The following is a 15,580-nucleotide window of genomic DNA, read 5'->3' as shown; positions in this document are numbered from 1 at the left end:
TTACGTTAACACTGAAGGCACATCTCAAGGGGTTTTGATGCAGCTAGACTTTGGATTAATTAGGGGTTGTAATTTTTTTTCTTTATTTTATTCTTGTTAATAAAGTTGTTAAACACAGAGTACGAGTCCAAAGTAGACTCAAAGTCTATTTGAGTTTACGTATGATTTAGGGGTTAGTTTGACTGTCTTTGGTTTAGTTTCAAGATAGGAATAAGACTATTTTGAATCTTTAAATACTCTTTTTGTAACCATCGTAGGAGGCAGATTGGAAAGTTGAATTAATTTTGTTTAGGTTAACCGATGGATGCCATGAACCTTGCGTGCATCTCTTCCCTCTTCTGATTTGTTCTTCTTCTTCTTTCCTTTTTTTCGCATATTTCTAAGACTTCTTCTGTTCTGGCACTAAAACCTTTAACAGATCAGCATCAAGAGGGAGCCTTGCTGATTTATTAATCCTGATCGATTGGCTCTGAAGTCTGGCTCGAAGGAAGCCTATCTACTGGCGACTGTAGTTCCTGAATTGTGGCCCCAGATACTTCTCCCTTGGGAAGCTTCGAAGTCTGGTTCAGACCTGGTTCTGTTCCACCGCCAGAAATAATTTCAGGGATCTTTGTTTGATGAACCGAAGGCTGTGTTGCTGGTTTAACACTTGGATCTTATAGAGTTTGTGCATTGCAACTCAGTTTCCAGAATATTGGCTTGTTTGGGCTTGGTGTGTGTGAGTTCTTCTCATTGCAAATCTCTCCCCTTCCACTGGCTGCTTGAGATGATCGATTGCTTTTGTTATTAAAACCCTTAATCCGGTTTTTCCATTAATACCCTTCCTTTGTTTCACTACAAATTTTGTGTCCCATTCCAAGTATACCCCTATTCACTTGTTTCTTTCTTTATACATTTGATTCCATTAAATTATGGTTCTGCCACTCCTTTATTACAACTTCAGAATTCAGATTAACTACAATACTGCCACCATATTATAAACTTCTGTCAATTTACAATTCCGCCACTGATCTTATAAATCTTCAAACTATTTACTATTTGGCCACTAGTGATTTTGATTTGGGTTATTTAACACTTGAGTGGGCCTGTAGCAAACCCATATAGGGCTTCCAACCTCTGGTATTGCACCAGGTTTCCTATCAGATTCAACAGAGAACCAACTGCCTGTGTGGTAAATACTTTTTTGGGGGCCGGAAGGGTGGGAGGGGGCATAAATATGAAGTTTATGTCAATGAGTTAGAATCAAAAGGTTTTAATATAAGCCAATCTAAAACAAATAGGTGGAGGGCAATTTATGCAAGAATACAAGTAGAAATGAAGACAAGAAGATTGAAGACCAATAGATACCCGCAAGCACTGATTTGACTATTTAAGTTGAATTATAAATGGAGGGAATGATTGAAGGGAACGTTGACCGTGAAATTAGAGCTGGGTGGATGAAGTAGCTCAAGGAGCTTCTGGACAATTGTGTGATCATTACACTATTATAACTTATGGTTAAATTTAAAGACAGCTGAAGTCCAACAATGCTTTATAGAGCTTAATGTGAGGAAATAAAGAAACAGCGTAGACATGAGCAAGTGTCGCTGAGACGAGAATGAAGAGTAAATGAGTGCCGATACAAAATGCAAGAAGTGCGAGGCAGAAAAAGATCAACACTAACACACCTACAGTATACCAGAATCGTAGTGATCAATATACACAAGTCTATGGACAGAATATAGGAGGTTGACTAACTCAAGATCAAACCAATGGATAGGGCAGATATTATAACCAAATGAGAGTCCTGTCCTGATGTGTTGATTCAGTGCTGAAAATTCCAGGTTCATCCAACGGAGGGTTGAGGAGAAATAAACAGTCACAGAAATTAGAAGGTTAGGAATCACAGAAAATAGAAAGTAAGAGAATTATTTATAACTCATGATCCAGCGGTCTGATGAGGCTCAAACTTGGATCAAAGGGGGCTGACAAGGGGTGGAATAACACATAAAAAATTCAGAGCAAACCCATGGTTAGATAGTCTGAAATCAAAGACTGAAGATCATAACATGTTGCTGCCAGAAATCCTATTGCATGCACTAAACAGAGTTGGGAAACACCAGCACTAAGAAAACAGAATTAATGAGATATTTAATCAACAAAGAAATACTGATATTATCTGGATATAAGCCACGATAATGAAGAAGATATGCTGGAATGTCACAGGACAGGTATGTATGACATAGAAGGAGAAAATAGAGAAGAAGAGGAAGGGATAAAGACTATCTCAGTCTAGGGTCTCTCACCGTAACTGCATCTCACAGCTTCCAAGCCAAAGCTTTCTATTTTTTATTTTTTTTGGGTAAATTACACGGCACCCCCTAGTTTTCAAACGAAACTCAACTCACCCCCTGGTTTTTGAAAATACTCAACCGTCCCCCTCTAAAGCAACGGTGTTAACTTAAATCAAACCAAAAAGTGAAATGACAACTTTAAGCTCAACCATAGAAAGGTAAACAATGTGAATTGAGGTACCCAACGTTTGTAGAAAATGCACTTTAGATACCCTCTCTGCTACTACTGCTCTTCTTCTCCTTCTTCCTGTTGCCACTGCCATAGCCATGATCGAAACCATGGCTGCAACCCCCATCCGAGGCAAATCAGTCACCGCACGGAGGTTGGACTGCAGATGGAGCTTCACCAGAGCTCTGTATCTGTTTTTATTTTTTTATTTTTTAAGAAAAGAAACCTATCTTTTCTACTCATTGTATTTCGCTGTTGTGTCAATTGAACTCCCATTTGCCAGTAAATAAAAATCAGCAGAGATTGAATCTTTTGAGGAAACAAAACAGAGTGGTCATATTCTCATGGTGTTTTTCTGAGTCAGCAACATTTACTCTACCCAATTCACCCAGGACCTGCTTCCTCACCTGATCTCTTATATTCAGGCTTTAACTCCTAGGATCCTTGATTTGTTCCCTTCTTGTTGTAGAAACAAAGGTCTTTTAGAAGATCTTTCACAAATTGTTCAGGCTGGTCTGTCTCCTCGATCAATTGCCTCAAAGTCCAATTTGGTTGCCTATCAAAGAGCTTGAACATAATATCTTCCATTTCTCCACGGTCTCTCCTTGTTCTTTTCATCTCTGATCCTTTCACTGACACTGTTTTCTGCTTATCCTTGGCTCCAGAGGGTAGTAAACCAAGAGGCATTGGTCTCATGTGCACTCCTCGATTGTCATCAATCACCTGCACTTGTCTGGCTTTGGTCATATATTTGTTTGTCCCTTCACGGCAAAGTTTGCCATAGTACCCAATATCTTTGTTATGGGGCTTCATGTCAAATTTATGTAGCACTTTCCCCTCCACTGAAACCTTTCCTTGACTTGTCTGGGAAAAAAACACACATTTAATAAAGTCTGTAGACATATCCAAAGAGTAACGCTCAGGTACATTCCCAGATTCATTGCCGTTCAATTCCATTGTGAGCTGTGGAGAAGAGTTGTCGTCGTCGCTAGAAAGGAGAGGATCGACGGAGAGTACGACCTTAGCGAGGGGACGAGTTGAGTCAGTGAGAGATTGCCAAGACCGAGAGACCACCGATGGAAACTTCATCAGCCAAACCGCTCGGTCTGCCTTGGCCGTTTCCAGCAGGTTTTCATGGCTGCTCTTCTCCCCCATAATCATAAGCCAACAGAGAAAGTGAGAGAGAGCCCGGACCCTGACAATCGTTCGCCGTGTCTGAGCTTGGGCATCGGCCTCTGGTTCGGTCACCACAAGAGACCGCGGTGGTGGTTGTTAAAACCCTAAATGGGTTTTCTCCATTCTCGGTTTAGCGATTTGGGGAAGAAGGAGAGGGAATCTTGATCGATTTTGGGGTTTTACATCCAAGGGTAAAAAAGTAACTCTACACTAGTCAAGGGTAGTTTAGGGATTTAAATTTATTTAACTGGCTGGCATCATCACTTAACAGCATAAAACTAACGGTAGGGACTAATTTGTCATATTGGGGTCTAATACAGGGGGTGATTTGAGTTTCATTTGAAAATCAGGGGGTGAAGTGTAATTTACCCTTTTTTTTTAAACTCAAAATCGTCGGCTAGGCTGGCCTCTTCCCTTTACTTATAATAGAAGTATGGGTTACATGGTACAAAGTGTTTGCTACCAAGTAGCTTACAACCAAAATAGAAACTTCCTACAAAATCTAGTTGTCATACATCAAAATAGAAACTCCTATTATAGAGAACAAAACAAAAATAGTAACAAACTGAAATTAGAAACTACCTAAGATTCTATTGCAAGGAAATAAAACATACTTTCTAAAACTGAAATAGAAACTAAACTATGGCAGCATTAGGATAGAATCTTTCTCCACTTGATATCTCCAATGGGCCCACAAGATCTTCTAAAAAGCAAATCCCACACAAGGCAAAATATGGGTTGTGACACTGTTCATGTGAACAGTACCATGAACAGTATTTTGGTCTTTTTTCTTCATATTTCAATCTACATCACTAGGAAGGATAGAATCCCAAGCAAATGCATTTGAGGGAACTCAAGTGTAGCAGAAATAAGTGTCAAGAATGGATATTGTAGTACTGATTTAAAGGACTAAAACAGTACCAAAACGGGATCGAAAACAGAGAGATACACAAGTAGTTTTTTAACAAAATATCATAGAACAAAATCCAACAATCAAATGGACCTGAAAACCCCAGGGTAACCCAATGGGTAGACCTGGTCAAATGGAGGATTCTTATTGTAACTAGGAAAGGGGCAAAACAGTCAGATTGCAGAATTTTAATCACAATACTAAATTAAAGTTATGTTATTAAATTCTGCAGAATCAGATCAACAATAACAGGTGTTGATTTCAGCAAATTGACAGCCTAGAAACAATCCTACTTGGAATAACTACAAAATCTGAAAACAAAAACAGGAGATGATAGAGAAAATTTTCAATTGCAGAATTCTGTGAACAGATTCGAAATCAGAATCATAAAACTCCCACAATCAAGCATTCCTAGTATGATAGGACTGTTCTAATTTGCCAACAGAATAAGAAATCAAAAACAGGTTTTGATAGTCAAAAGTATGGAGAAGATGAAATTGAAATCAGAACATGAATCAGAGTAGAGATTCACCTTCAAACTCAGCAATCCTAGTAGTGATAGAGGACTGACAAATCACAAGCAGCAACAATGGCAAATTTTGCAGTAAACAAAAGATTACTTACTTAAGAAGAATAACGAAGAAGAAGATATAACTAAGCATCCCACCTAGCCTTGACTGGAATCCCACCAGCCATTATTGGTATCCCACCACATAGCACCACATCTCACAGCCATCTGAATCTCACAGGATAAAAGAAAATGCTCAAGTCAAAATCCCATTAATCAAATTCGTGTACAAGGCTGTAGCCCCTTACAAACTTATGTAGAAGACTAAAAAACAGACTTAAACACTAAAAATGAAAGGCCTAACCCAATGCTTAACTAATAAGGTAACATAAACTGACTAGGAAACTAAAATAATGAAAGAAACTGACTCAAAACAGGACTCTAACTAAACTAATGAAGTAAACCCCGTTTTCCTACTTTCTACCCATATTTGAGGCCTATTAAAGTAACTTAGTACAAAGAAAACTCCTGGGATCAAAGGAAAAAAAACCTGCATAACCCAACCCAAGGCTTATTTCCAATAAAATAAGCCCTTTAGGTGACTTATCTGCATCAATGGGGTAAGTCAATTGAGATGGTTTAGCCATGAGCAACAAAGACCAATTGATGCACCAGTGAGAGTGATATATATATATATATATATATATATATATATATATATATATATATTGTACAAATTGGAGATGTTGAGAAAATGAGAGAAATGACTTAACTCGAAGTAAGGAGTAGGGTTGTGAGCTCTTATAAGCAAATAGAAGATACATAGCCTTAAACAGACTGGAGTGATGGAACAGGTAGACAACTGCATGTGGCTGGGATATGTCTTACTGAGTTGAGTTTACATGATGAGAATGCAAAATTTCATTGCTATCACAAGAACCCACACAAATGCATATTTAATAATAGTAGTAGTAGCACCATCTTGAGGAGCTACATTATGGAAACATACAAATAGTAGTTGAGAATACAGAAGCAGCTAGGGTATTTATATACAGTTTCTTAGCCAAAAAATAATAATATATTAATTAAAAAGAAAGTCTTATGATTTACTAACCTCCTCTGGTGTGATCGTGTACATCAATTCTTCAATTTTTCGAGCAAACTGGAATAGTCTTTCAAATTGCTGCATATAAAACAATGTGAAAATCCATCTTTATAACACCACAACCAAGTTTGCAACATAAAAACATAGTTAATGGTGTTTCAACATATTCCTTGGAAGAAAGCATCTAAAAATAGGAGCATAGTCGTCACGGCGTCTAGCTGCATTGGAGGGGGCCTGGATGCATACCAACAAGGCGACCAAGGCACCTGGATGCCTAGGCGATGCCTTGACAACTATGAATAGAAATCACAATTCCAAATAGACAAGAAAGAGAAATAACAGTAACAGAATACTTACGTAATATATGATCATATTGATGTGACGTGTACAAGCCTGTTCGTAAGATTCACTTGCCTGGTGATAGAACTTTGCAAGTGTGGGCACAATATTGGCTAGGTCGTAAAGGCTGCAAACAACAACTTCTAATCAGCATCCACAAAATTATATTAGTTTTGGAACAGAACCAAAAACTCTCCAAATGAATCTAAAGATAACCTCAATAACCCATTCAATTAAAAATAGAAGCAAAATTTTTTTGAATACCTGTTCTGGAATGCTGCATAGTTCTCTAAAAGCACAATGTCAGCATATTTTGGATCAGTTTGTGCAATTTTCTCCAAAGTCACAAACATTATGCTAACCTGTACAAACAGTACCACATCATGTGAGCTTGGATATCCAAATAAATAAATCAATACCAATGCCAAAATTGACCATTTCCAGGATCGGCCAACTTTCAATCCAAAACATTGATTCAAATTGGGGTCAGCGGGGACCAATCCAAGATCTATATACAATGGACCATCCAATCCATCATGATATGATTTATGTATGGTGGATTGGACAATCTGATTCCGATCCAGATTGGGAGCAGGTACAAAAAATATAGTCCCTGATCCAGACTTTGATGATGTGCACCGATATAGAAGACTGGTGTGGAAGTTGATTTATCCAACTGTTACCAAACCTGATATTTCCTTTGTCATTGGAGTTATTTGCAAGTTTATGCAGGCGCCGAAAAAGGTCCACTGGGAGGAAGCTTGTAGGATTCTGAGGTATCTAAAGGGACCTCCAGGCAAGGGACTTGTTTATCGCCCTCATCAGAATGTTGATCTGGTAGGGTATTCTGATGCAGACTGGGCTGGTGCAGATGGTGACAGGAAATCTACTACAGGTTTTCGCACTTTGTCAATGGTAATCTAGTTACATGGCATAGTAAGAAGCAAAGTATCGGGCCATGGCTCACACTGCTACTGAATTGATGTGGTTGCTTTCTCTTCTTCAAGAAATGGGATTTCTTGTTCCTCACCCTATGAAGATGTACTGTTATAACCAAACTGCCATCTATATTGCTAGCAATCCCGTGTTCCATGAGAGGACCAAGCGCATTGAAGTTGACTGTTATTTCATGCAGGATGCAGTCATGAAGAAGCTGATTGTTACTCCTCTATTAATCAGCTTGGTGATATGTTTACTAAACCTTTGTTTGGGCCTACTTTTCAGAAGAATTGTGTCAAGTTGAACATGGAGATTTGTATGCTTCAACTTGAGGGGGAGTGTTAAAGTTATCGGTTTATTATGTAAGGGGTACATGACACATGTGTACCGTGGGGGGTACATATGTGTAATGTACACATCATGAGTGTCTAGAGGTTGTTCTAGCTAGGATTAGGTTCCTAGGTTTCCTTATTTGTTTCTATTTTAGTTTCCTATTCCTAGTCTGATTTATGGTTGTAAACAACTTATATATTTGTGGTTAAGAGGTGAGCTAAGACTCACCGATTCTGTTTTCTAATAGCAGTCTTTTCTTTCTATTCCATCGTCTTCCTCCTCTCTTTCTCTTCTTCTTTATATTACTGTTGGTTTATTAGTTTTGATATTGCTACAATTTTTATTTAGAAGTAGATTAGTTTTGAATTTGTTTGTGGGCCCAATGGTTAGACGTATAGGGGAGGTATTATTTTTATTTTGTTAGTAGTTTACTTAGATAAGGTTTATCCAAGTTGTGGGACCCAGTTTGAAGACATTAAATGGCATACGGTTTCCAAAATTTTCTGGATTTCAGGAAAATGGAGATCAATCTAATCATGGGATTTATTTTGGGTCTTATCCAAGGTTTAAAGTATTGGTCCGTACCATATCGTGTCGGCCGCTGTGTATCGGTCCATACTGTATCGTATCGGCTGATCCGTAGCAGTATCGGTCGGTATCAATATGATACAGACCAATACGTAGCGGTATCGGTCGGTATCAATATGATACAGACCGATACGTCTCTTTTTTTTAATATATTGTATCGAATTGTATTGGCCGATATGGGCTGATACGATATGATCGATAAATGGGTTCATGGGTGCATTGATACGTATCGTATCGATTGATCTGTATCGGCCGATACATACCAATACCATCAATACGGTCGATACATTCCATAAGAAAAGCCTTTTTCACTCACAGACTCGATACAGCTGCTGTTCTGGAGGGAAAATGAAGGAAAACTCTCAACCAAGAGTCTGAAATCTTGCATTTAATCTTGGTTTTTCACACTTTTGGAGCTTCCAATCAACACTCAAAAACGAATCAAGGAGTGCTAAAATATTATCATTTGCATCATCCAACACTCTTCATGACTATAGACTATTACAACATGTAAGAATCTCATCTTTTATAACAATTTCAATTTAATACACTTGTTTGGTTATACATTATTCTCCATTTTAGTATTTATACATGATAATTGTTATATATTGCTTATTTATATTGCTTTTTGTTCCAAAAGTGTATTTCCATGTGTATCTTGACCATTTTGATGCATATTTGTACCGATCAATATGTACCTCTGATACAATACAATACAATACAATACGATACGTCTCTTAAAATCACCCGACCGATACGATACGTGATACCGATACTTTAAACCTTGGGTCCACTACAAGTAAAAACACTAAAAATAAAAGCCCAGAACCAAGTACTACTAAAAGAATCCCAAGGGGGTTGCTCAGTTGGCAAGGGCCAACACCTCACAAATAAGAGGTCATGAGTTCAACTCTCCTTGGGCCTAACTATCCAAAAAAAAAAAAAGTACTAAAAGAAGTCCAATTTTTGGACCAGGCCTGCATTAGAAGAACAATCAGGAATTTTGAGAGGAAACAAGTTGCCTAAACATATATATATGAGATCATCATGATTAGGGCATGCCACTGAGCCATCAGCCAAGAGAGTTTGCGAAACAATCCTTTTGACCACATCATTAGGGACTGAGGTAATGCGATCAGATCTCTGCCAGTGAAAGAAAGGATGATAGCTGAATAGACAGAGGCAATGTGGACTGATTGAATGGAATAGAATTAGTGTAGTTATTGAGTTGAGATTATTCTCACTCCTCTCTCCTCTCTTCACACACCCCCCCCCAACAAATTGGGTTTTCTCCCTTCTCTCCATCCCTGCAGTCTCTCTTTCTCTAACCTATAGCCATCACTTGGAGGTCCATCAATCCATCAGAGAATTGGTAAAAGACATACAAATTCAAGAAAAGGGATGGAAATCCTTAGATAAATTCACTCTTTGTTTGACACAAACCAATAATTGGCCATGTAACACAGACTGCACCCAACCTGAAACCTAGCTTGAGATAGGTTGTGCTGTGATTCACCATGTAAACCCCCATTCTAAAAGTTTGTGATTTGGAAGAAGAGAATTTGATGAAATTAATAAACACATTGATCGATCGCCATTACAAAGATGTTTAGAGAGAGAGAGAAGTCCACTATACACAAATACTTGTCTATCAGGACAGACCAGCAATTCTCTGAACATGTCAATCAACACTCTAAAAAGCTATCAAAGGTATACAAGCCCAACCAGAAGAAGAGCCTCTGTACTACCCCACATATCAGCAAAAGATCAGACTTCATCTTCCAATATTGTCCTCCTTCCCATTCAAATTCCCCACACAATCGCAAAGGAAGTGTTCCACTATGAAAAAAAAGCTATCAAAGGTAAACAAGCCCAACCAGAAGAAGAGCCTCTGTACTACCCCACATATCAGCAAAAGATCAGACTTCATCTTCCAATATTGTCCTCCTTCCCTTTCAAATTCCCCACACAATCGCAAAGGAAGTCTTCCAATATGAATGCCCCCTGGGTGCAGATGATTGCAGACCAAGATGAGAAAACAAACCTCATATCTCTAGGTGAGACCCAAGAAAGCCGAACTCCAAAAGCTCAAGACACTTTACAGATCCCTCATCCAAAGTCTCTTGACATAGTATCACCGCCAACTCACTTGGGATGTAACTCCTACTTCTCTCACAAAAATTGTCAACATTACCCAATTAAAACTGTACATTCAATCCATCATTAATCCTGACCCAATTCTCATTTTGAGTTCAACTGAGGGAACAAGACATGAAGAGTAAGAAACAAACTACATATCAAAGAACATGATGGGCTTACTTACAAGTTTTGTGTAAGCCTGATCAACTAAATCCCTGGATTGCCCTTGGATATACTGCTCCATACGCGTTGCAAGGGTCGCAAATCTACACAGAAACAGCGAAATTTTGAAACAAACTAGCACAGCTGAGAGTCTGAGACACAAACATATGAAGATAACTTCAACCACTTCAAGAAACTAGATATTGAAATATTTAACTAACTATATGAAAAACCCAAATCATTTGAGATTGCAACCATATGATGAGAGAGAACCTAACCTGGCAACATGACCAAGTCTAAACTAAAACAATTATCAGTAATTAGGTCAAGGTTTCTCTACACCATAAAAATCAAACTGAAACTTGAATCCTTTAACAGTTAAAACTTAAACCCATGAAATACTATGAACCCCTATGAATAGTCACAGAGAATTGCAGATAAAGAGAGAAATTGTGAGTTGTGGCAGGATAGAGTTTCAGAGAAGAGAATGGCTGGAGTAGCAGAGAAAAAATAACTGTTGCTGGAGTTGCAGAGGAGAGAGGGAAGGGGAAAGGGGGAATGAGAGATTGCTGGTACTACAAAGGACTGGCAAAGAATCATAGACACCAGGATACATTGCTAAAGAAAGGAGGTGCAGAGAGAGAGAGAGGTTTCAAGGAGGATCAATACATAGACCAAACCAAGGTTCAAAATTTTGGTTGAAAAACGGAAATTTCAACGAAATGTTTCGGTCTGGCTCCAAATGAAACTATATGTGACTCAGAAAGATTATCACGTTTTGACCGAAATTTCGGCAAAACATTGCAATCCTACATATATATAATCCACAAATTCAATTGAAATGGTCGAAAGAAGGGGGGGTTTCGACCAAAAGCTATTGGGAAGTCCAAAAAATTGGAATTTTTGGCCAAATTGCTTCAATAATTGCCCGTATCAAAGCATTCTGGAGTAGTACAATGCATCTACATCGATCATTTGTTGGATTTGGGTGAAGATTTTGTGCAAGATTTGTATTTGAAGGTAGCCATTTTTTTCCCAAAATTAATTTTTACAAAAAATATGGTAAAGATGCGTTGGTTGGCTTTCAATTTTTAGACACCGTTGGCCTATCTATGACTTCATGGAGTCAAAATAAAAAATCCAAAAAAATTAAGAAAAAATAGGCTGATTTGGTTTTAAAAATCATAAAAAAAAAATTGGTGAAATATTGTTGGTATATTTTCAACTGATAGTGATTATTATTGTGTTATTCCTTAATTATTTTTTTTAAATTAACTAATTATTTTTTAATAAAAATAATTTTAATTAGGAAAAATTAAGATTTTTTTTTTAGAAGTTGTGTTTCAAGTAAATATGTGGACATAATTAAAGATATGTATAATGGTGTGGTGACTAGTGTAAGAACCATGGATTATAGTATCGGTCCGTGTCGTATCGTATTGGCCGATATGTATCACTATCAGTCGGTATCGATACGACACTGACCGATACATCTCTTTTTTTTTTAAATGTATTGTATCGAGTGTATCGATATATATCGATCGATACGTGTCGATACGATACGATACAATACGATACGTATCGGTACACTCGATACGTACTAATATTATCATCTGTTTGGATTTTTAAATGTATCGATAAGTATCGATACACATGCCTTTTTTCACATTTTACACCAACCACTAACCAAAACCCCCAAATTTTTATACCCCCGAACCCCCCCCCAAAAGCGATTTGTTCGTGACGCGAAGGGTTGGGCCGATAGTTTTTCTCCCTTCGGGTGGTGCCAGAAAATATGTTGGGTCGGATCCACATCGCACTCGAATCCTTGGAATACAAGACATACTCAATACTTTAACAGAAAGGTAGGTTTTTTTCAAACAAAAAAAAAAAAAAAAAATTTGATCTTTTGCTTCAAATCTTGCATTTTAGGTTTTTTTTTTTTTTTTTTTTGCTTTGATTCAAGGAGAATAGGTTCAACTAACTATTAGATGCATGCTTTGTATACATTTGCAAAGATTTGAACTCAAATCCACCATTTTTCACCCAAAACTGAAAATGGCTTCCTTAAGGGTCAGTATTGTACTTATGTTTGATCAGTACACAACATCATCCTAGTTGCTCTTATTCTTGAAGACCCTTACAAACATGAGTTTGATCCACCCCGACATTCTTCATGGCAATAGAGTGACTCTGCATGTGAGAAATCTCATCTTCTATAACAATTTCAAAGTGTTGCACTTGTCTGGTTATACATTATTCACAATTCTTAGTGTATATGCATGATATGTGACATATATTGCTTGTTGATATTGTTTTTTGTATCCAAAAGTGTATTTCCATGTGTATTTTGATCATTTTCATGTGTTTCCGCACCGATCGATACGTATCTCCAATATGATACGATACGTCTCTTAAAATCGCCCAACCGATACGATATCTGATACCGATACTTTAAACCATGGTAAAAACTATGGGGTATCAAGGTAGTGAATTCCCAATTTCAATTGGGTTATATCAAGTATCAGCTTAACCCCTTATTTCTTTGTGCTTATCATAGATGATTTAACTAGAGACATTCAAGATGAGGTTCCTTAGTGTATGCTTTTTGCTGATGCTATTGTTTTGGTGGATGAGATAAAAGCAGGGATTAACGAAGTTGGAGCTATGGAGATTGACCTTGGAATCACAAGATTTTAAGATAAGTAGAATAAAGACGGAGTATATGGAGACATGGAGTGTAACATTAGTTACATTAGGATGGATAATGAGGTGATGAAAATTGATGAGAGGAAGATTTCACAAAGTGATTGTTTTAGGTATTTAGGATCAATCCTAAATAATAAAAAAAAGGTGATATAGAGGATGATGATTCACAGAGAATTAAAATAGGATGGATGAAGTGGAGAGGTGCATCTGGAATGTTGTATGATCGACGTATTAAAGGAAATTATTATAGGAAATCATACGATCAGCTATGATGCATGGTGTGAAATGTTGGACAGTTAGAACATCTTATAGATAAACTCAGTGTAGCTGAGATGAGTATGTTGAGATGGATGTGCGCCAAAACTAGAAAGGAAAAAGTAAGGAATGATCATATTAGAGCTGATTTGGGAGTAGCACCAATATATGATAAGCTATGAGAAAGATGTTTGAGATGGCATGGCCATCTTTCAATTCTGGAAAAATAACTTGGAGGAGTTAACTGTAACCTGAGATCGAGTTTGCTGCTTGGAAGAATGAAGAACTCTGCCAAATATGAGATGAAGATACTGGCCAGAAGTGAATAAATACAGGCGATTGAAAAAAAAAACTGCAGATTCTGCCGCTAGGTTGTAAACTTGGCTTCAATAATCCCCATACTCCATGAAAAGTCAATGAGTGATAATACGGCCCCCAGTTTATTATCATTCTATCAAAATCTGGGACCTGAAATACAGATAAGACAGCTTACGGTTACTGCAACCCATGAACAGGGAAAAAAATACTCTCTCAAAACCAGAATCAATAGAGACTGGTTACTAGAGCTCTGATACCATGTAACAAGTGAAAGAACCCAGTAACCAGCAAACCAGATGCAGATAGAGAAGAGATAATGAGAGAGAGACAATGAAAAGAGAAGAAGGGTGAGAGAATTAGTTCAGCGATAGAACTAGAGAGTATGTTCTATCACTGGACTATGAGCTTTATTTATATTTATAATAAACTAAAAGTGTTACAAACAGAATAGGAAACATACTACTAGAAGGAAACTACCTAAAGCAGCAATACACAAACCAAAATCAACTAAACCTCACTCAGATAGGAACAGACCTCCCATCGTGAGAATTCCCTATCACATATACCTTGAACCATATTAGCGGGTCCAATAGGGGTCCATGACTCCTATAGGACACACCTTAACAAGGGTATTATGGGTACTTGGCTATACTTTGTTATAAGCTTGTATTTTTCCTCTTCTACCTCCCTAGGTGCTCTAAAGTTAGTATAGGGGGTATTGAAGTAATTCTACAAAACATTGACAAAAAAGTGATTCTCTTCCCAAGCATTCTTCTTCATCTTATTCTCTTTTAGTACTTTGAACTCCGGAACCATGATAGGTTTGCTCATTTTTGTTTTTTTATTATAAGAGATTCAAGTTTTACAGTCTGAAAAGATCAAGAGGCATGCCATTTGCCCGGACAAGACTCAAAAGAAATTTCCTCCAATTTTGGACACATAGGATTTTCTAATGACGGCAATTCTAACTTCAATATGATCTTTGATGCCCAATGAGGAAAAGAAAACCTGACAACAGAAGCTTCATCACTCAAATCATCTCCTACACTGGGTAACTGAAGTTCTTTTGATGAAGCCCGATGAGGGTTCATCTAAATTCTTGAATTTAAATTCCCAAACATCTAACTAAGGTTAAGCTCATCAAGTAAATACATAGAACTTTCATTTTTCTATAGAAATACACTGCAAAAGATCTACAGATAAGCTCTTACACTGTATATCAAAAGATCATACACTAAAACTGAACTTTATCTAAAATCTAAAGTTTGATGTTAAAAAAAATTACATTTGACTCTCTATGACCATGTCCCGACCTTCTGTGTAGGGGGAAATTTTATCATAACATCTAATATATCGAATACATAACGAACTAGAATGTTAACCTACCTACCAACCTAAGAGCCAAGATCTTCTTGGACTCTTGGACGTCTAAATTTTCCCAGTGAACCCATAGGCAGAACTGTTTCTCTACTTCTAGAATCTCTTTTAAGCAAATTACCTTTCAAGTTTTAGAGTTCACCTCTCATTCTGTCTACAATATTATCATCCTTACTTTTTGATAGTAACAACCATCTGACCAATTTTCATTGGGTAGCAT

General features: G+C 37.4%; 2 protein-coding genes across 2 annotated transcripts in view; both read right to left on the bottom strand.

Annotated features, from left to right (window-relative positions):
* The window catches only part of LOC122658644 (exocyst complex component SEC3A-like), a 39,856-nt gene that overhangs the window by 4,735 nt on the left and 19,541 nt on the right, over window positions 1-15,580 (bottom strand). Inside the window, exons 19-22 of the mRNA XM_043853687.1 lie at window positions 10,724-10,805; window positions 6,805-6,902; window positions 6,559-6,667; window positions 6,211-6,279 (exon numbers count right to left, since the gene is read on the bottom strand). Coding sequence (XP_043709622.1) covers window positions 6,211-6,279; window positions 6,559-6,667; window positions 6,805-6,902; window positions 10,724-10,805 — 358 coding nt within the window. The remainder of the gene's footprint in view (window positions 1-6,210; window positions 6,280-6,558; window positions 6,668-6,804; window positions 6,903-10,723; window positions 10,806-15,580) is intronic.
* On the bottom strand, window positions 2,731-3,683 carry LOC122658645 (transcription initiation factor IIF subunit beta-like). The gene has a single exon (XM_043853688.1). The coding sequence runs from the start codon at window positions 3,661-3,663 to the stop codon at window positions 2,938-2,940; it is 726 nt and encodes a 241-aa protein (XP_043709623.1). The 5' UTR covers window positions 3,664-3,683; the 3' UTR covers window positions 2,731-2,937.

This window comes from Telopea speciosissima, chromosome 4, assembly GCF_018873765.1.
Source record: "Telopea speciosissima isolate NSW1024214 ecotype Mountain lineage chromosome 4, Tspe_v1, whole genome shotgun sequence".
NCBI classification, from domain to species: Eukaryota; Viridiplantae; Streptophyta; class Magnoliopsida; order Proteales; family Proteaceae; genus Telopea; species Telopea speciosissima.
This window is presented reverse-complemented; position numbering and strand designations above follow the sequence as displayed.